Below are 22490 nucleotides of genomic sequence, written 5' to 3'. Positions count from 1 at the left end.
TGAGAGGAATGGGAGGGAGGAAGGGGGAGGGGGAAACAACGAACAAAGAGGCGAAAAGAACACCAACTCGACCCACTCCGGGGGGTCCCAAAAGGCACACACACGACCGTTTGAGCGACCCACAAAACTAATCGACAGCACATTAAAGCAAAGGCACGTTTCACTCGCTTCTTTCTAGGCAAAATCCCGACCGGTTCCAAAAGGGCTGGATCATCGCACCCGCCGGTCTAATTGACGGTGCATTTGGACCAACTCCCAACTCCCAGACCGGAATTGCATCGCGTACCATCGTCGCTGTGCACGTGCGTGTGTTTGAGTGTTTTCCCGTGCGAGTGTGTGATTCGAGTGGGTGGATTGTGGGAGTTTTGATGTTTTTGAAGACGCCGTTTGAAGTGTGACCAATGGGCCGTTGCAAGCGAGTGCAGTAAAGACGGAGAAAACGGGGACGCCAAACAACGGACCCAACTCGGACTTGGCCCTAAATCGACCACGGTGTGAACTCGCGCGTGTCGGAACGAAACGCGTGATCTTCCCGACAAAAAAAGTCGTCCTCGTCGTCCTCGTCGCCGCCGGTACATGTAAGTGTGCCCGTTTTCCACGTGCGGACTCTTGTGCGTCGCGAGTGTGCGTACGTGCGTGCGTGTGTGTGTGTTTCTGTCGATTCTTAATGTGAAAATCGTATGAAATGGTGACACTAATGCCTTGTAGCTATATATCTGCCCCCCGGATCTCCATCATTGATAAAATGATAGAGATAGAACCAAAGGTACACCCCCATAAACCAATAGACCATTTATCGCGTCGTCTACCACCACCCTGCCCGTAACCCGTAGCCTCCGTAGGCCTCATCCCTAACACTAACAAACGGTTCCCCTGCGCTGTGTATCGCGCTGTGGACGAAGAAAGATGAAGAAAAAGCACACACATAACGTCACAGGAACCCCGCGAGAGCAGCGTGTCTCGTTGGGCTTTACCTTATCTTGGGCTTCTCACTTCCAGCATCCAGCTAACCACTTGCCACCTGCTTCTACTCTGCCATCCTTGCAGGCTCATCGGGTTATGCGTCCCATCGCTGCTGCTGTTGCTGCTGGAGCTGCCAAGCGGTGGTCGTACATGTGTCTTTTCCCCGTCTGACTTTTGGGTCGGCCGTTTGCCTTGGACACGGGGAAGGGTGGCGATAAATTTTCTCCAGTTTTATGTGACTGTTTAGGGGTACAAATTATTTAACAATTTGTTCCCAACGTGAGGAGGCCCCGTCGTTTGGCTTTTATCTTTGGTCTCGTTGGTGGTGGCTTTACCGGTTTTGAGATTAGATTCGATTAGATCGATTTATGCCGCAGATCGAAGTGGTGCTGTCGATCGCAGTGGTTGTGTTCGATTTGTTTATGGGTGGGTGGGAATTAAACATGAGAAAAAAAACTCCCCAAATCTCGCAAAAAAAACGCATTTTCGAACGCGATTTCCATCATTAATTATCATCGTCAATGTGTAGAAGATTCGCTCGGGTGCATAATATTGGCATTTCCGCACACACACACACACGCACAGCATCCCTTACCACAAGGGCACCTCCCCTCCCACCCTCACACGGCACCCATATTCCACCCCGTTGTGGTTTGTGGTTATTTTTCAAATTTCATTTGCCCGATCATTTCTCATGCGTTTTTCCCGAGCCCGGCCGTTGCCATAATTCTTCCATTCTTACGTCCTCCGTACGCTATCTTCATCTTATCTCGCTCTGTCTCGCAAGTCCCGGGCCGGCAGTGCTGGCTGCAGCTAAAATATGCCGTGTTAATGTTGTGTCTTTTTGTTTATTAATTTAATTTACCTTGATCATTCAAAACCCGGTGGGATTCCAAACGGGGTGTGGGACCTCTCGCTCGTCGTGGGTCTCCATCGCCTTTTTCGTCGGGGAGGTGTTTTTTTTTATCGCTTATTTGTCGTATGCACTACTGCACACACATACACACGCGCTCGGGGCCCTCCAGCAGCGGGGCATGTTTGCCGTTTTTGCACGGAGTAAATTATCCTGCGCCCGGCGATGGCACCGGAACGTTGGGTGGGTTTACGGCGAGCCAACAACCAAACTGAACAAGCAGAATGGTGGTGTCAGCGATGTTTTACAACGACATGATGGTTTGTGGCTCGAAGGTTGGATTTGCAAGATGGGTTGGGCGATCTAAGCGCATTCAAGCTGGCACGTTTTCATCGTTCACACTAGCACCGATTGGTTTTTGAATTAGTTAACTAACTCTAACGCTTCCACAGCTTAGATCTAACTCATTTGCAGCTTCAAAAACGCTTACTAACGTGCGGTTTATGGGCATTTAATACGTTCTCCAAACTGAGGAGAGCACTCCAAACAGAGCCTCCTGGTAGAACTGCGGAAACGAATAATAAAACCTATCGGCAATCGGCCATAATCGTGGTAGAAAAAAAGCAACCCCACCATAAAAAAAACCTGTCGCAAGAATGCTACAGTTCGGTGATAATGATGGACGATTAGCACCAGCGCACGATCCACCGGGCATTCCATCGTAAGGATCAGTCCGAGATCCGTATCGTATCCGTCTCGTTTGGGGCACATAAATCGCCCGGGTGCCTCACGGGAACGGAGCGACCTCCGATGACACATGACGGATTGAATCAAAACACAAGCACGCGCTTTGACGCGCCGTGGAGCGAAATTCCACGTCGAAGAAGCCGCCGGAGGTTTGGAAAGCGGGAAGATAAATTAAAAAATAATATAAAATTAATTATGTTTTAAATTATGCTGGTCCGCGCGCGCTCACAGTCTGCTGGGGTCGGTGTCGCCGATCCGTGCGCCATCGCGATCGTGGAAAAGGGGGAACAAAAAGGCCACCCGAATGGGCGAGGAAACCCACGGGTGACGCTGCTGGCGTGATTAAGCGCAACGAATAATAATGCGAACGGAGCACACAAAACAAAGGCACAAAAGCGGGACCGGAGAAATTCTCGGAAACTCTCCTAACTAATATTTTAACCAGATTTTGGTCACTTTTCAAGTAGATTTATTAGAACCGCGCGTTCGTGGCTATGCCCGCGTGTCGATTATGTGTGTTCGCAGTTCCGTGGCCCTTTTTCCGTGCGACATGCGACGGGTTGATGGTGCTGCCGCGCGCGGTTTTTTGAGATGCAATTTTCTGTGCGCCCATGCACTCGGGTCGTAATGGAGGCCCTTTAGCCACTTGACACGGCCATTTGTAGTGCGAAGGTTCCCGTTTCAGGCCCGTTGCAGGTCCTTCGCGCGAGACACATGTTTTAGGCGTGATAAATGTTTGTCCCCGTTTCACCCCGGTGAGCGTAAACTTCCCGCCGGGCACCTAAACCAAGGAACTCCGATACTGCGACCTCCCAAAACGCGTGATCCCCTCTTTTGCTGCAGCAATAACAGCAGCAGCAGCAGCAGCATTTTATGCTTACACCTTCACGTGCGGCGACGGGAAACACGCGCGGTCCCAACAACGGGTCTCAACATAACCCTTTGCGCGTACGATCGTTTGTCTTGATTCGCGCTTTCCACAGGACGCGCGCAAAGAGCATGCAAATACCGAAAAACGGCTCGGAAATGATTATGTTGACCATATTTCACCAACCGTTTACGGCCGCTCCGGCGGGCATGCATTTTTATTGCTCGTGCTCGCGAACGATTACACTCTCGTTGGCGCTGGTGGTGTTGGTTTGTTAAACACGGTGGAGTCGATTTTCCAGCCCCGTTTATTTCGCACCCCGCTTAACGCGATCGTGTCCTCGCTGTTGCTGTCCTCGTCAGAATAGCTGCACGCCGGTAAATCGATACGCGCTTCTTCAGATTCGCGTTTGGGAATTTTGAGTGCGTCCTCTTTTTTTTGTTGCCCCTCAACCAAATTTAAGCTGGCTCTGGATCGGGATTAACTGACGATCAATCGATCGATCGATGCAGTGACGATTCGCCACCGCAAAAACGGTGGCAGAACGCGCGTTTGCCAAATTTGGGGATACAAATTAAAAACAAATAAAACAATCTCGATTCATAACAATAAAACACACACACACGCACGTGAGCCACGATCGGGATGGATTTTTGTGGCAACTTCCAACGAGAGTTGGCTGAGGTCTCGGGCTGCTGATCGGACTACGCGTGATCGCTAATAAAAATTAAGGAGAAGGGAAAAAACAACAGCATAATTCTTCACCCATTAATTTGCTTTTTATAGATATTATTTATGAACATTATTTATGGGCCTGTTGGGCCGTAGACCTTTTTGGGGTGTGCTAGAGACAGTTGAAGAGAAAAAAAACCGTATAAATAAACGTAAACGGAGAAAAGCACGGCTAGGTCCGCCAGAACGACCAGAGGTCCGGTTTGTCGCCTAGTCGCAGGTTTTCTTTCTCTTTCCATCCATTGGATGGAAAAACCTCCCCGATCGAGGCGATGCCGGACTCCGTAGAACCTCGTGCCAGCGAGGTCGAGTGGCGTAAAAGTCGTACGGTATAATTTTATCGCCCAAAACGGGCTCTCCGGGACCTCGAGCCTCCGTCTGCGTCAGTTCGACGCGTCGATGAAATCAGTCTCGTTTATTTCGTGCGTCTATCGATGACGAAGGCCAGCGAGAAGAAGGCCAAGTTGAGCGAGAGAGATTGAGGGAGCTGGCCTCCACCGAATGGGGGCTGGTTTGTGCGTGTATTGTCTTTTATTATATCGCACCCAGGTCACTCCAGGACCAGGCCCTCCTAGGAGGAGACGACATCAAATCGCGCACCCAACGCGAGGAGGCAATTATCGTAGCGATATAAAAATCGTGTCCCGCGAAGGCAAAACACGATAAAGCCTCGATAAAGATGTGTTTTTTTTCTGCTTCTTCCTCGCTTTGAGGCTTATCTCTCGCTGTCCCTTCTTTTCATTGTTTTTCTCTTAAGAACAAGAAGCGCTGTCGCGATGATCGTTCGTCAACGTGATGCATGGCCCTCGGGAGCACGTGGAGTGCGACGGTGATCGTTCGGTGGAATGGATTGGCGGACGGCCTGATAAGGCTTCTCGGAAGGAGATTACAGGTTGTCCGTGGGCCCTCAATATTCCTACCATTTATCAGTTCTCCCTGCGGCCGTTTTCGGTCCCAAACGTCAGAAATCAACTGCGGCAGCGATCGCGGGGAGTTCATTCATTTTTCACACGTAATCAGTTAAATTTGCTTCGAGTGACACATGGAGGAAGCGAAAATTGGTACAAATTTCTCCTTGTTTTTTTTTTTTTGCTTGCTCCATAATTAAAGCACACACACACACACACGGACCCGTTGAAATCATTGCGATTGCGAGACCAAAGCCATCCCGAAAAAAAAAGCAAAAAGAAAAAAACGCACCCACCAGTCAGCAAACAGCGCGCTCATGTCCCTGTTGTCAACACATGGCTCGAAGGCTCACCAGGCCCACCAGATCGAACCGTTAAACGTCGATTGGACTTTTTTATGCGCAAACTCACCCCACCCGAGCTCTCTTTTTTTTTCTCCCGAACCCCGGTGTCTTGTTGACACCCATCAGTTGTCGCCTTTTTATTTTTATGACTTTTCATTCGATTTTGAATATGCGTCCCTGGTTGGTTCTTTAGGCTTTCGTTCTTGTGCCCGGGGGTTCCTCGAACTCGAACCACGCGGAACGAACCACGCAGGGAAGCCCTTAAATCTGTCAAGTGGGAAAACCTGCCCCGAGACACGGTGGCGTGCATAAAATACGATGCATCCGTGTGCAGAGGGGCCCGGATCGTGGCGATCGTGGAACGGGGAAGCCCTACAAACGGCATAAAACAAGGAAGCGAGCGACCATCAACGCGTCTTCTGTCCCTTGAGGGCCCTTCGAACCGATCCGAACAGGGAACCGTGCTTATCGGGAAGCATTTTCGGGAAGCGTTTACATAATTTGTCCCCGTTTAGCGCTTTACGAACCGTTTCTGGGGACTCAGGGTGACGTGCCGTTTGAGGTCCTCTCGCTTTCTCTCTCTCTCATTCTCTCACTCCCCCGAGGGTGGTGGGAAAATTCGGCCAAGCAAACTGAGTGAAGATAAATAATGAGTTCACTGACAAGCCGCTTGCAATGGGAAGCGGAAGGAAATCGGGCCAACAGGACACGGGCTGGGGTTGATAAATCACGATCGCTAAGTAGTAGTAGTTTTGGGGGTGGTTGGTAGTTTTGGTTTGCATGCTTGGTTGTAAATATTAGGACAAAGCGTGCGTCCGTGGTTTTTCCGCGGTGGAAACTTTCACACGCGTTTTTTTCCCCTCCCACAAACGCAATCTCATCCTTCTCTCCCTCTCTCTTTTTTTTCTCTTGATCGCAGGGAAAACGATCGCGCACCGAAGGGCCGGAGCACACGACGGAGCGTTCTCGGTAAGTAGCTCCTTTCGCTTTTCCGTCCCTTTCTCTCTCGTGGCCAAGAACCAGGGTTGGGCTATAAATTCGTTCTTTCTCCCGAACCGCGTGTGCGGAGGATTTTCGCGCACCGATCGTAAAGTGAGGCCACTTTTAACGGCCCGAGGGACGATTTATGGGCGCCGTTTTTTGCGCCGAGCTGCGGTTAATAAAATTTACCAACCCGCCGACGATCATTACCGAGGTGAACGGGTCTAAACGGGACAAGCCGCTAACCAAACAAAACTCTTCTCCGAGTGTTGTAAAACGAACGTTTTAACGTACTCGAGAAAGTGTAGCAAAGTCTAGACGACCTTATTTTTTACATAACACACACGGACGCTCTGTGCCGTTTTCTCGTTGAGCCACGCGATCACCAAAGGACTCTGGGCTGGCGGTTGGCATTTCGCACCGCACCGGGAAAACTCGCCAAATTCAAACCGCAAGCTCCACTCAGAGGGCGCTAAATCATCGCTCGACCATAAAACCCGAATGTGTTGACCACGCGGGGTTGGAAAATGGGCTCAAATTTACGACGCTCCCGTTGCCATTCCGATGGTGCAGGATCCCGAGCGAATCCCACCACCCGGAACATGAATAAAACATAACCTAATCAGGCGACGGAGCGGCAGGAAAGGGCGCACCAGGGGATGACCACAACATAAAGCCGAAGTAAAACAAACAACCACGCTGCGACAATGGATCGTTGACAAGCGCACTGGGCCTCCAGGGCGGACCGAACGATCCTCGATGGGAAGCTCATCTGTATGCAGATGAAATGTCGATGCTGGGCTCCGGTGATGAGCCACGAATCGTACGGACCGATCGCGCGCACGATAAAGTATCTCCCGAATGGTCGAAATATTTAGATACCCGTGGCCCCGCTTGTTTCATCATCCCCCTTGGCCAACCCCTGAGGGCTGCCGTTTGCCGATGCCAGTGGATTCGATCGCGAGGCGATCGATTATCGATTAACGGATCCCTGCCGCGGTGTATCGCGATCGAGCGCGCGCGCGCGCCCGTGTGAGATCGAGATCGTGAAGGTGCCAACGGAACGGAAAGTGTCGAAAGTCGCGAGCTGACTCAGCGCATCGGAATGCCCGTTAGGGGTGAGGATTTATTGCGATAAACCACCAGCCAGGCGGCGTTGAGCATGTTTCAAGTAGCGACAATATAATTAGAATATTTATTTAACCACCGCTCGTGATGCTCTTTTCGCAGGTGTGCGTGCGTGTGTGTGTGTGTGTGTGCTGTTATCAGCGATCAGGGTTGTGTTTTAATATCCTCAAGCGCAACGGGATATATTGCGTCTTGCAGACCGACCCACCGACGCCAATAAGGAACAAATCGCACGGAACATTTAACCCCCAGCGCAGACAGTCCCACTGGGGAATTATGAGCTCCCGACTTGCTCCAGACGAGCACACGTCCATCAGCCGGTGTCATACACTCGTCCGCTCGTCAGTGTAGAAAAAGCGACCAAAAAAAGACACTCCACACACACCGCCCGTGAAACTCGCGGCACTGACAGATCGTCCGGAAGATAAAAGCGCCCGATGCCGCCGACCAAGACCGCGAACAGATTAGCGCTCGGTCTTTGCTGCATGTGTCCCACGCGGTCGCGTTTTGTGCCAGACGGACGGCTTGATGGACTGCTAGTTTTCGTCTAATTAGATTATTATTAATACATCCCCCTTTCGGGAGCAGCTCCCGGCATTCTCGCTCTCTTTCATTCTCGCCGGATCACCTTTTGGGTAGATCGACCCACTGGCGTTCCAGGATCGACTGACGCTGACGAGGATCACCGTCAGCGGGTCCGGATTACGCTCTCGCGATCGTTTACGATCGCTCGTTAGTAATCGGTGGTAATTTGCGAAAATCTTGATCGTGCATTTTTCGAGGGATTGCAAGAGGCGTTCATTAATCGCGTGGTGGCGTGTACATTTTATAGTTTGTCCTTTTTCGAGATCGCACCCCTCAAGATGGAGCCGTTGAATTATGAACGGTAGAAAGGGGTGGCATTCGCCGTCCCCTTCCGTTTGTCGATAAATTGACGACGATTTGTAAGGAACGGTATTGATGTCGGTTTGAGTTAGCGTGTGACACACAAACCAGCGAAACAATCTCCAGCCAGCTCGCGATTCTCCGACGCCCGTTTGTGGTGGCCGTCGTTCCCTGCGAAGTGTACCGTTTCTCGTCCTGTGGTGGGGTGGTGCGAGCGAAGGGATGCAAAATAATGATGTTGCGGATCCTGACGAAGGTACGGTCAGCCGGGGAAAGGGAGCGAAAGAGCGGTCATTGAAGGCGGAAACGCGAATAGGTGGTGTCGCCCCGTGGAACGGAATGGACCACCGATGGTTCGTGGACACGCGAGTTTAATGCAAGCGGACGTTCGGTAACGGGCGCGAATTCAAAACAAAGAAACTCTAGATGCGATAGACATGAAGTGGCTGAACCAGAGAAGACAAACAGAGGGAGAGAGAGAAAGTAAGTGGAAGGAGGCACGAAACGAGGGATTAAAAAAAAATAAGATATACGCAGGAAGAGACACGCCGATGATGAAGATAAAGATTATGATTTAAGACATTCGTCGGTGGAAAGAGATATCGCGCCCGAGAAGATAGTCGCCTCGTGGCCGTTTTGGGGGGAAGGAGGATGACCAAGGCGGCGCCTTCCAACCATCCAGAGATAGAGGGTGTCCCACCGGGTGACGGTAGGTGACGCGTAGGGAGCGCGTATAATGGGCCGCTGAGCAAACAGCGTGCGGTGGGTGGTCCGATGGCGATCGCACGAGTGCCAACGGAATGGGAAAATTAAATTCACACCCCGGGGTTGATCGAACGGCTCCACATTGGGGTACGATGGCTTGGGGCGCTTTTGGGCGATGTATCGAATTTAACGATGCGCCCTCCAATATTGGGAAATTATGTTTATGGATTTCCTTTGCCTATTCCGATGAAAGCGATAGTGTGTGTGCGGGGGTCGCCCGTCTCTCGAAATCCAAAGGACGAACGAGATGCTGTTTATTGGCTCGATTTTCCCTTCATCCGAAGCGTGGTCGTAGTGTAACTCAATAAGTAACTGCGATAGTTTATGTCGCTGACATTTGCGTTTGACGAAATATGACAACTTAGTGACAGACGCCCAGCGTCGATGATGATTTATACAACGCACTTGGAGAGTAGACCAACGCCTACTACTACTTAGGCGGGAAATATTGCTCTCTCTACGAGCAAACTAAGAAACTCTGCTCTGAAGGAAGGTTCAGCTTTTTTTTGCAACCCTCGCGGATGGCCCAAAATGGCACGAAACCAACGCACATTAGCCGCGCATGGTTGGATCTGATTTATGAATTTCCCGTCATCGGCGGTGCAAAGTACCATCAATAATGGACGCAGCCAAGCATGGCCCAGGATGCGCCACAAAATGCGCTGCCAATTAGCCAACTACGAGTCTGGCACGCCTGCGTTCCTGCATTGGAACTGAAACGCCATCCGCCACACTCCAGTGCAATTCCTGGCACACCACAAGCGCGTGAACGGAACGCAGTCCCGCCTTTCCGTTCCGGATGTGGCTCGTTTCGTGCGCGTAACGGGCGGGAAAGGCGACAATTTTCGGCACATTAGCCGGCCGGAGAGGCCGGAGCATTTTTAGCGAACAATTAGCGGCACGGCTGGTGAAACCGTTCATCATCGCCTTTGCCGGGGAAAATGGGCTACGTTGAAGTGCCCTTCAAGCGCACCCGCGAAGAGGCGATGGAAGTTAGGCCCGTTTTTCCCGGTCCGTTTTCTTTGCCCGTTCCCGAAACAAAAAGAGCAATGTGTGCCGCTTTTTCCCTGCATGCGGCTTGCTCTCTTTCACGCCACCACACACATCATCGTGGGCATCGTGTTTTTTTTTGTTCTTACTCAGCCACGATCACAAATCCCCAGCATACGCGCCCGGCACGCAAAAGGGGACCGTTTTGCGCTGCGCGAGCATATAATAGAGCCGCTTTTTTTATGCTTCCTCTCCGAAATTGCAGCGCTTTGAAAAGTTTCAAATTTCAATCCCGTGTACGCGTACCGGTACGCGTGAACCAAAGCTCCCATGCGCCCTGCTGCGCGTTCATCCTTCGTCCTGCCAAGCCGTTAGGCTGCTGGAAATCTTTCTGCTGGTTGTCACGAAAATGAACAGTTAGCTGAGGGGTTTGCCCTTTTTTCGGTATGCAACAGGGCCGAACGAAACCACCTCACCTGTAGCGTTCGTTTTATGCTGGCGTAGGGAAAAGCTTGCCTCAGTAGCGAGAAGAATCCCTAAGAAGACGCCATTGAAACCGACGTGATTTCGACACGACAAATGGGTTGCGTTAGCTCACGGTACGCACTTGAGCTGGCATTATCATCTCGAAGCAAAAGCAATCCTTGACGCGCTTGTAAAGGGCCACTTTAAGCGCGTTAGAAAATTGTGACTTCACCCCCGCGTATCGCATGGGACAAATGTTTCGTCCTTTAAAGCACTTGAAACGTGTGGATAATTGTCGGTACTAACATAAATCACGGGTGTGCTGGTTCAGGATGCACCAGATTGCACTAGCATTTCTCGCTTGCCCGCAGGTTTTTTCTTCTTCACCCAGCCACGCGGAATGTGAGTCCTTTTTGTCACACCCGATAGACAGGAGGACCAAAAGGAGTTCGAAAAGAGGAAGAAAAAAACACACAAGCAGACAGAAACGAACCGGGTTATAGGACACTTTTCGTCTTTTTTAACTACTTCTCAGCACTTGGCGTGATCCTGCCCGCTCTTTACTTCCTGCGCAGACCCTCGAGGATCGGCATTTAGCGCATCGGAATGGTAGGACCCTTTCGTTGTTTCGTTAGCATGCATGTGTACGCGGCTCGAACCGGCACTGGGTCGCACATGTGTTGCACAAATGCGCCCGCATCGGGACATAGCCATGCATCGGCAGCATCGAGAACAAGTGGTTTAGGGAAAACTGTACGACGTGCAGGAAGAAAAAAAAAACGCCCGAACAGACGCCTTCTGAGGCATTTGCTTTGCCGATGCAGCACAGTTTTGGGTGGGTTTTTTTTTCGGGCTACGAGTTCCACTCCAGACGTTGGTTTTTGTGCGTTGCGAACGGCTGGGTTTGTGCATTTGCTTTCCGTCTATTTTGCACACCAAAACCCTCGTCCAGCTGGCTTTGCTTAGGAACGCAAGACAAACAGTCCTCGTGGGTCGTGTCGGAAGATCGAGTGGCCAGCAACGGAAATAACCCGCCACAACGATCATCCACAGCCGACAGGGACTATTTCAAAAATGTCTCTCCGCACGTGTGGCTCAACGATGGGCTCGAACAAATTCGCCTGCCACAGACGCCGGCATTTGTTAACGGCAATTAAAAATCGCTCGGAATGAGATTTCTTGCTTGTGGAGGGAATTTTTGTAAAGCTACCCAACTCCAACAAGGCGTCTAACGGATATCTTTTTCTTCTAGAAAATCATCCACCTGCACCCCCATATTCCAGCGTTTCGGTTCCACTGAGGCACACATTTTTATTGGTTGCTTCCGTGCTCGCTTCGGAGAAGGACGTTTTGTTTACGCTTGTTTCATATTTCATCGACACTCAGAATTTCGGTCACGGAAACGGCCGGCGTTAAAGTGGCTATAATCACACCGCCCGGTCGTCTAGTAGCGCTGGGCGTTTAGTGCCCGGTTCTATTCGTTTGGTATAAACATTACCGGCGGGTTTCGGGACATAAAATGGTATGAAAAAAACACGATCTTTACTGTGTGTTTAGCAGCCATTAACTCCAAGTGGAAGGGCAAAAGTCGTTCGCTTCAAAGAGGCTCCGTTTATTCGGGTTCCAGATTTTAATACGCCTTTTTTTCCTCACTCCGAATGTCGCAATGTACCCTAGAAGAGAGAGGAAAAAAGCGACAAAATTCTCAACCGCCTGCAAGCAGCCTCTCGAAAGCGTAGTTTGGCTCGAGCATCGAGATCACAATGCAGCTCCCTTTTGGTCCCGAGTGTTCAGCGATTGCATAAGCTGTTTGTTTGAGGCATGCAACTGCATCCACCCGGCGTCATTGCGAGCGCGTAATTATTATGTAATTCAAGCATTATTACACCACATTCATCGCGTCATCCCTTCAACACCATGGCGAGATGGGCGATAAAAATAGGCCTTAATTCGTGCGACTTCCAACTCCCACTACAAACCACCCGTTGGCCATCAATTCCGCTCTCGACACACCGGATGTGCAACTGTGCATTCGAGCGCGCGCATTCGGTGCATCGGTGTCACTTCCTGGCATATCCGCATCGTGTCTACGCTGCGATAGAGCGCTTGCAATGGTATGCTGTTTAGTTTTAGTGTTTTTTTTCTATTCTCTCCCCACGCGAGAGGGTGTTTAAAGGAAAGTCAGTTCCGGCGACCGACCCGGAGGGGATATTAAATTCGATACCTTTTTTTTGCTGCTGACATCGTTCCGGCTTGGGGCTGCTGACGATGGCGATGATACGCGACCGGCAGTAGAGCGTGGTGGAAACTGAACGCAGCTAAAAAAGGGCCAATCCCTATCCCCATCGCATGTAATGGGATGACAAAAATAGACGACAATGCACCGGCATTCGAGCGTTCCATATTTTTTTTCTGCTCTTCACTATTTCTTTTGAACGGCTAGCGGCGTGTTATATGAGCCAGGAATTCGCAGGATCTCTTCCGAATACCAACCCCCAGAGCTAGTGGCTAGAACTGAGAAGGCTGAATTGGGGGACGAAAGATAGTTCCGTATCTAAAGCTAATATTCAAACCGAGCTGGGAAACGTCTGGTGAAGCTTAGACAATGAAACAAAAGCGCAAATGTTAGATTCACTATTCTTGCTCATCTCTCGGCTCGTAATGGCTCGTACACTCATCCCCAACGCCGTGTCGGAATCGATTTTCGATCCACCCTCGCACTGCACTGGTGTTGGTGTTGGAAACGTGGGGGGTTGGACGACGGCCCACCCAAACTTCTAGCTTCTGATTCGTTGGCGTTTTCTGAGCGTCTCTCCAGGTACGGGTACGGAACCTAAAGCCACGAGCGAGAGCAGCACACAGCCCGAAACGGACGACAAATCAACAAATTGGGAAATGTCCACCCTCACCACATGCCCACACCCCGGTGCGGGGGAGAGAGTGTGAAAATACGCACCAATCACATCGTTCCGCCGGATCGTTGCGCACACTTACGCAAGCCAAATGGTGGAGAGTGGATTTTCCGTGGAAGCGTGCGTGTGACGGGAAAACCCTCCGGGGGTGGAAAATTCATCGGAAAACCTTTAATCACCCTCCTCCACCACCTACACTAGTGAGGCACTCGGTGTGGTGGTGGTTTTTCATCGATTTTCCTTGCGTTGCGAGCTAACGATTCCGTGGCCTGGCGCATCAGATACCATGGCGACGGGCCGTCGTTGATGAGCGTCGTTTTGGGTTGGGGGACGACGTAAAATATCGTATTACTTCAGTGCCATGGGCCACAAGCGCGGGTGGAGCGAGAGGAAAACCCCTGCCCCACGGCACACAATGTTTCCGTTTTGGGGTGGCTCTTTTTTTTCTCATGGTTTTGTTCGCTCGTTTGGTTGCCCGCTTTTGGGAAGATAATGGGAAACATAAGATGAACGTCATCACCGTCACTGGGACCGAGTGCGCGCGCGTGCGTCCTGTCGATAGTGGCAGTGGAGGTGTTGGAAGGAGGAAGAAAACAGCTCCATTTTGTACGTACACAAATCGTGCCACGGATGGATAATAAATAAGGCCACCGAATAAAGCTTCACTAAAAGACGCAAATATCCTTGCTCGCGAAAGGACACACGCAGCTGGAATTTTGCGGCATTGCATCGTCCTTTTAAATGCGTGTCCTTGAACGAACCGTGTACCATGAGAACTGTTTCCGATGGACCCCGTTTTGCCTGCAATGAATGAAAGCCTCGCGTCAACGAGAAACCACCACCCAGCGATCGAAAGAAAGCCCCAACTCAACAGCCGTTGCCCCCAAAAATAGCCATCAAACAGCGAGCTCCCCCATCGCTTAGGGAATCGTGGCGCAGCAAAACCCGGCGGGTATCGGGATCATAAATCAAACCGATCGCGAGCCTCGGGACGGTTTTTCCCGCCTCGTAACGGGCTTCTTTCCCGTACAAAAGGGGTGCGCTCCGTTGGTGGCATCGGAAGCGAAACGAGCGAACCAAAAGGCCCAATAAAGATGTTTGGGCCAATTGGATTAGGAACGGATTATTATGATTGCCACCACCACGAGCCCGTGAAATGTTTATCACCCTTACAGGTCTCCAAGAGAGGGCTTTAAACCCCCCTCTCCCTGCTTTGTGTGTGTGTGTGTGCTTTTTTTATCGCCAACACGTGCTACAGTTTATGTTGGGCCACTTCCTCGATGGTCACTATTATGGAGGCGCACTTTCCTGGAGAATGGGGTTCCGTCTTTTGCCTTTCTCGACGCGAGAAAGGGACCAGCATTGATGGTGATTAAATTAAGAGGCTTTTCTGGCGTTCCATTTTGATTGCTTGTCGCCCGAGGCTGGAGAGGAAGCGTGCACTAATTTACGGCATGTAGAACACGCTCGTCAAACACGATCATTTACGAGGGCGATCGTGCTGCGTCCTTTGGGAGGTGTGATCCTCTCGGCATAAGGGATGTGTGTTGGAGCTATCTAGCATGGTTCGATCGTGTTCTGAAGGTGTTACAAATCAGTTCTCCCGTCACCTTCTGCTGGCTTGTTTGCAAATGCCACCTCGAATAGGCGCTGTTCGATGGGTTTGTCTCCACGTTGAGTCTCGTCTCGTGTGTTGCATCATCCCCCAAGTCCCAACTGACCACGCTAGACCACGATCGTGTGTGGACGAGCGATTGGTTAAAGCGATTAGATTACATCTTGCACCCAGCGCTGGGCCAGTCTCGACACAATACACCCACTCGCTTCATCAGACCGGTGGGAAAACTACGAGCGGAAACACTCCATTTCCCGTCGGTCGAGAGCCGTCCGAGCCCGATTCGGTAATTCCAATTCGACCTAGTCATGGTCGCACCCGCTAGTCGCGCGCTAGACCAGATGAAGATGGATGTCACAGTGGAATCGGGATGGGAATGGGCGACATATTGCGACCACCCAGTCGGCTGGCCATTAGCGATGATTTCGTGCCAAGTGGCCATCATGGGGCTAGTTCCGGGTGTGGGTGCGATCGACCATATTGTCCGCTAGAGAGGAGAGCTGTAAGAATCGTGAGAAAAGTGCGATGCGGTCGGAAATTAATTGGTTTCGTTCAAAACGCTCATCTACTTAGCGCGAGGGAGCTTCGAACACTCACATGTAGATGGCGCTGGCAGGAGATGATCTCACAAAGATCTCCTGATCTCCTTGATCTCCGTGTTACAGCAACGCTTATATACTGTTCATACCCACCGATTATATAAGAATATGCTCTATGATCTCTTCTTTATTGCGATTTGCACACAATAAACCTGCAAATTGAAATATTCATTCAAAAAAATGGGTTAACCCCACCACCGAACCTAAGCAGGCTGTTCCTTAGGGAGACATTAATGTTTACTTAATTGCACTGGATACTGCACGGGAAGCATAAAAATGTTCTCACACTTTACATTCTGGCACCGGTCGACAAAACTCGTGCCGTGTTTGCTTTTTTGCCCTGGTCAGGATGTTTTTGTGTTCGCTCGCCGGTGTGGTGCACCTTCCTACCGTCAAATTTCCTTACCACCGCCGAAAAACGGTAAAAGATCAGCCTTCGCTGTACATCGCAATATTCAAACAAACACCCAAACAGCTTGCCAGCTCAAACAGAGCCCCCGTTTGGGTTTGGTTTGATAAGCCGCTGCGTTGGTTCGATTACGGCACAGTCGGCGGTTTCCGTGCGTTCCTTTCCGCGATCGCCATTTCACCGTTCCGTTTGTGCCACTTTACGTGCCGACGGAAATGAAGGGACCCTCCACCCCCCATACCCCGTTTCCCCCTATTCTTCATGCGTGGCCACAACGGGGTCTTCCTGTGGGACACCTCCGGGAGTTGGGCTTCCAGGAATTAACCAGCCCTAGTGTCAGCGAATTCCGTCTCCAGAGCTGAGACCTGCATCTCTAGCAACACCGCCCTTGGCCCTTGGGTCTGGGAAAAGTGGCCCCCCCCTTTCTCAGACTGTGATGGACGTTCCGTCCGAGGGATCTGCCTCGGAGTGCAGAAATTCGAGCATATTCGACGGCGTGTCCGATCCGGTGGCGCGACGACACACACGCGGCAGGAGCGGCAACTTCACGCGCACGTAAAGGTCACCCCCCGGAAGAAGGGCACATACGCCGCGGATCGAGTTACGCCTCCGGGATCGGTGTCGGCATGTGGTGGTGGGGGGATGGGGGAGGGGGTTGCCGTGGCCGAGGCGGCGAAAGGGGGTCGCAAATGCACCTTGCACTTGATTTCGGAGAGGGCTCGCGTCGGCTCGACTACGCCATCCTTGGCCTTGATTTTGCGAAATGTCTCGATGCCGTTTTGCTGCGAGGGTGCTGCAGGAGGTTTCGGTGTAGACATTCAACGTGTCGTGTTCTTAAGTATCGCTTGTGGTTGCGTTTAGGAGGACATTTAGGCCATTAATCAATCCACTTGAAGTCAGTTGAAAGCGTCTGAAGCATATCAAACAAGAAGAACTCTTTTCCGGTAGGTTTATGGGGTTAAAAACCAATTGCCTCTTCAGAGAAAAAACTCGCACCTCCATTTTGGGGTGGTGGAATCGCTGATGAATGACTTTCATCGCCAAACTCGAACCAAATGTCCCGGTTTCATACAATTTCCTCGTCCTGTACCGGTGATCCTATTACGGTGCGTTGTCGTAATTAGGAAGAAAGTGTGAAATTACAATAAAATTAATGTCCCGATACACACACACACACACGCGCTCACCCACGACTGAACGGGTGCGTCTTCCGTTTCGGAAAACTCACCACCTTCGGCGGGAAAACGGCGCGCTCTAATGTGTGCTCGCGGCCACGTTTTTCCATTGCGGTGTTTTCCACAGGGGCGAGCCAAACCAACATTAATATATTTTACCGCTCTTCTTACACATCCGCCACGGCCTGCTTGTGTTTATTGTGTTGTGTGTTCGTACGGGCGAGCCAAAATAAATACGATCCAAGCGCGCCATGGGCACGGTACAGAAAAAAAAGCCGAGAACCAACCCGAGCAGCGGCTGATGCGTCATAATTACGATGGCAGTAGGCTTTGTTTTGCGCTATGACACGTCGACCCACATAAATCACAAAAAAACCCCCTTACCACCCCGGGTTGGGACGCTTGGGACGAAGTTGAGTAATGGCGGTGTGCGCACACAGGACTCCTCCGACACTGCGCAGTGGGAGTGTGTTTGAAGTGAAGGAGAAAAAAAGGAAGAAAAAAATGGAACCACTTCTTCCGAAGCACCGCAAGGGTTAATGAAGATCGCACAGCCAGGAATAGCTTGCAAATGGCTGATGGTGGTGATTTATGTGTGTGTGCTTTCCCGGTGCTGTCACCGGTGGACTTGGAACCACCCGGGCTGCCACCGGATTCCGGATGAATAATGGCAGAAATCTGAACTGTCATTACTGCTCGAAATAAACAAACCGGGTTGTTCTTTTTTTTGTGCCCCATCCATGGGTTTTTTGCAACAGCCCTTTCACGTTGAAAACTTCTTCTAACTCGCATTTTTTTTCCATCTCCCGTAGCATCTACAGTAATCTCTCGGATCCGCCACTAGGAACAGCAACAACAGTGCCAACCCTGGACGGCATCGGAAGTGGGCCAACGTTGGCCTTAGGATCACCCTTCCACTACCCGACCGGATCGACGACAACCCACACCGGCGGTAGTGTTGGTGGAGGAACACATCCGGCCCTGTTTAATCACTCCTCATCCACAACGGCAGCGGCCACGGCCATCGGAAGTGGTGCCCCAACTGGGCCCTATCGCGTGCTGGGTGGGAGTTCCACCGGCAGTTCCGTTGCTCTTCACAACGGTCTAAATCTAAGCTACGGACCTCTTCCCGGCAGTGGAAACGGTTCCGGTGGTGGTCTGCTGGCAAGTCCCGGATCGCTAGTGGCCAGACTCAACAACAGTGGAGGTAGCAGCAGTAGTAGCAACAGTGGTGGAAGCTCAACCACCGTCAACTCGGGAACCACATCCGGCGGAAGCTCTGTCGGATCATCGACGGCGGGCGGGCTAGTGGATGGACTGTCCTCTCTGGGCACGGGTGGCAACGGGACTGGCGTGGGTAGTAGCGGCCTACTCGGCACAGGTCCTTCCAGCGAGCTGGGAATGTCGCACTGGCTGAGTGACGGTACGGTTAAATCGGAACTCCGCAGCCCGGGATTGGACGCGAGCTTGGCCGTAGCAGCGGCCGCAGCAGCTTCCTCCAGCAATACCACCACCAGCACCAACTTGCCCCTCGGTTCGACAACTGCGCATCTCGACGGGAGTGGTCTTTTTTGTGGTAACCCGGGAGCAACCGCTGTCGCCACACTGGACGCCCTCCAGAGCCAATCGGCTGCGGCCACAAACGTGTACGACCACAAGTCGGACTACTACAATTACTACAACAGCATGCAGCAGTACACGCCCGCGTTCTACTCGTCCGCGTACGGTGCGACGGCTTACGGGGCTCGGACGGCTTCTACCAAGATCCCGTCACCAAACACCTACCTGGCGTCACCGTATGCGGCCGCAGCAGCCGCTGGTAACAACAATTCCGCCCAACTGTACTCCTCGTACGGGTATAACTCGTCTTTCGGGCAGTTTGGAGCTGGCCAACAGGATGGGTACAGCTACTACAATGACCAGTACAGCCCGTACTACGCCAACACGGCCAGCTACTCGCCGTACGTCAGTTCACCCGGTTCGAGTGGCAGTCAGGCTGGGTTTCACGTGGCCGCCGGTTTATCCGCCGATAGTCCTTCGGAAGCACACGCCACCACACCCAACATGTTGGCCCATTCGCACTCACCCCAATCGCCGATTTCGATCTCACCTACGGCCGGGATCGGTGGCGTAGCTGGTGGTGTGGGAGGTCCTTTGGCCGCTAGCAAAACAACCCCCACTGGGAAGTCTGGAAGGGCGCGAGGACGACGTCACGCACATCCGAGTCCTACGCGAAGCTCGACTAGTGAACCGGGAATCAGCGAGAAAGCTCCTGAGCGCATTTTCGTGTGGGATCTTGACGAAACGATCATCATTTTCCACTCGCTGTTGACGGGCTCGTACGCGGGCCGATACAATAAGGTAAGAAGGACGAACAAAAGACCATCGCTCTTTCGGAACTGATGATTTACCCATTTTTTCACCCATTTTTTGCCACTTCAGAACCGCGATCATCAGGTGCAGCTGGGCTACCGGATGGAGGAGCTGATCTTCAACATGGCCGACGCGTACTTTTTCTTCAACGACCTGGAGGAGTGCGATCAGATACATATCGACGATGTGGCCTCCGACGACAACGGGCAGGATCTCAACAACTACAATTTCGCCGCCGACGGTTTCCACAATGCCACACCGCAAGGTAAAACCATCCTCATCATCATCCGGAGCTCCAGTCCATCCAGAATCGAGTACAAACTTTCTGTTTTGCCCTCTCTCCTTCCAGTAGGAGCTCCACCAAACGTGTGTCTTCCGAACGGGGTACGTGGCGGTGTCGATTGGATGCGGAAGTTGGCGTTTCGCTATCGGAAAATCAAGGACACGTACAACACGTACCGGAACAAGTGAGTTTTGTTTTTTTCTTAAGCGCCCTCTGGCGTGTGTTGTTGTCCCTACTAACACGTGTCGATGCGGCGTTGCGCAGTGTCGGTGGCTTACTTGGGCCACAAAAGCGTGACCACTGGTTGCAGGTGCGGTCGGACATCGAGCTGGAGACGGACAGCTGGCACAGCCTGACGCTCAAGTGTTTGAACATGATCGCACAGCGTGAAAACTGCGTGAATGTGCTCGTGACAACCACGCAGCTGGTCCCGGCCCTCGCGAAGATCCTGCTGTACGGGCTTGGGCAGGTTTTCCCCGTCGAGAACGTGTACAGTGCCAACAAAATTGGTAAGTAACGTGGCTGGTTGGGTGTCTGAATGACTCATGCTGATGCCTTTTTCTCTCCTGCTTCCGTAGGTAAAGAGCAGTGTTTCGAACGAATCGTGACGCGATTCGGACGCAAAAGCACGTACGTCGTCGTCGGTGATGGGCAGGACGAAGAAAATGCGGCCAAAAATCTCAACTTTCCCTTCTGGCGGATATCGAGCCACAGCGACATCCGGTCCCTGCACACCGCTCTCGAGATGGGTTTCTTATGAACCGTTTCGTTCTGCAACCGTCGGTTTCCGTTGGCGGGCGGGACAACCGACGTGGTGTCCCGTATCACCGCACACTACGTCTGGCTTCCGCCATGGCCACGGTGGACAGGTGGACAGACGATCAAACAAAACCAAAAGACAGAGTTAGTCGGCGAACCACCGGATCACGTGCGTGTTAGACGTCGACGCGAGGCGATCGCGATCATGCAGCCAGTATTTATTATCGTTTGTAATGCAACAGCAGCTTGTTAGGTATAACTTATTTCGTACAACCTTGCTCTCTTTCGCGCGGCCAACGGGGGAGCAATTCGGCCAACCGGAAAGGAAGTCGAAACCCGCGCGAAAGCAGCTTCACAAATGCTCAAAATCAAGAACAGGACAGCAGGGTGTGACGGAATCCGTAGAAGGGTGTAAATTCGTTCGCTGGAACGGCAACAGAGACACAATGCAGCTAAGACGCAGAGACATAACGCATACACGTTTTTAACTATAGATGGCTAGTAAAATAACGCTGGTGTCGATGCAATCTTGCCGAACCTATATCCCAGTGCAAATAGCTTTTATGTTTGTTTGTTTAATTTCTACGCGTACCAGCTGTCTTAATGGATAAATGTACAATTTATAGCCCGTTGCAAGGACGCGCCGGCAAACGGGACAACCAATGCAAGCTAAAAGGACGCGAGGAGAGCGATTGTCGCGCGGGTTAGAGTTAGAGTTATCAGGACATGTTTTCATTAGATAGATACGCAAGTTATTAGCCGGAAGGACGCCGGAAGTGGAGCGCCGTCCCACTGACACCCGCTCTTCGGTTACTGTTCATAAATCAATGTACATATTAACGTCTGGACGATCCCTCCACGGATGTTTCCGCCGTCGTCGGCACTGTCCTGGCCGTTCGCTGGCTGGAGTGGACGATGTGGAACTCCGGACGGCCAGGACGTTCCACATGTAGGCTGTAGGTTTGTTGTAGCTGTGACATATAGAGCAAATCCACGGACGAGGCGAGATCGATGGCACGGGACGGAATGGGCCAACGCTGGCTGGTGTAAATATTCGCAAAACCGTTTACTCAAATCAAAATACTATTGCTAGAATAAAACGATATCGCAGAAATGAGCCCGCGCACCATCAAGACAATTGAAGAAGTAGTAAGTGTGTTGCACATTCAAGGATCTTTTTGGGGTGGCTATTGTGGAGGATCGTCCTCTTTCACCCGCCGCAAACGATATGGAACGTATGGAAAAGAAAATCTAAATAAAATGAAAGAAATCTTTCAGTTTCACCTCCAAACATTCTCGTGTTTTTTCTTTGATTTTGTGCACTATGATGTATTACTGGCAAAAGCCATTTATTATCCTTTCTAAGGCTTTGTCCCTTCACCTTTATCCTTTTTACAAATCTATCCTTTCATAAGAATTTATTTAACCTTTTTACTATTTTTACTATGTATTTTTTACTATGTTATACTGGAAAACATGCTCATTCCAGCCCAAAACCATAACAGAGTGCAAAACGAAAGAAATTAAATAAACGCGAAAAAAGGTTGACGCGCACTGCACTGGCAAAACCGACAAAATTTGACAAAAAGTAACAGGAGAGCATACCAGCTAAGAGGCTGCTTTTAGCAAATTCGGAAACGCTTCAATTTCTGAAACGCTTCAAAATTTGAAACGCTATAATGTTTACCCTATTCGCTAATAGATGGCGCTACAAAAATAAACTACTTGAAATGTTT

At 51.1% G+C, this 22490-nt stretch overlaps 1 protein-coding gene across 1 annotated transcript; it reads left to right on the top strand.

The window, feature by feature from the left end:
- Positions 1–685: 685 nt before the first annotated feature.
- On the top strand, positions 686–20755 carry LOC128726712 (developmental protein eyes absent). Its single transcript, XM_053820534.1, has 7 exons — positions 686–766; positions 6335–6384; positions 18152–19700; positions 19782–19977; positions 20062–20179; positions 20260–20504; positions 20574–20755. The coding sequence occupies exons 1-7, from the start codon at positions 686–688 to the stop codon at positions 20753–20755; spliced, it is 2421 nt and encodes an 806-aa protein (XP_053676509.1).
- Positions 20756–22490: the final 1735 nt, after the last annotated feature.

The sequence above is a fragment of the Anopheles nili genome, chromosome 3 (assembly GCF_943737925.1).
Source record: "Anopheles nili chromosome 3, idAnoNiliSN_F5_01, whole genome shotgun sequence".
Lineage (NCBI taxonomy): Eukaryota > Metazoa > Arthropoda > Insecta > Diptera > Culicidae > Anopheles > Anopheles nili.
The sequence above is the reverse complement of the archived record's forward strand: the minus strand, read 5'-3'. Positions and strand labels throughout refer to the sequence as shown.

Excerpts from the sequence above, each read along its gene's own strand:
- LOC128726712 (XM_053820534.1), top strand. The coding sequence starts at position 686 with ATGGTGACACTAATGCCTTGTAGCTATATATCTGCCCCCCGGATCTCC. Across the intron at positions 19,978-20,061 it reads CCACAATGCCACACCGCAAG|TAGGAGCTCCACCAAACGTG; the intron begins GTAAAACCATCC and ends CTCTCCTTCCAG. Across the intron at positions 20,505-20,573 it reads GTACAGTGCCAACAAAATTG|GTAAAGAGCAGTGTTTCGAA; the intron begins GTAAGTAACGTG and ends CTGCTTCCGTAG.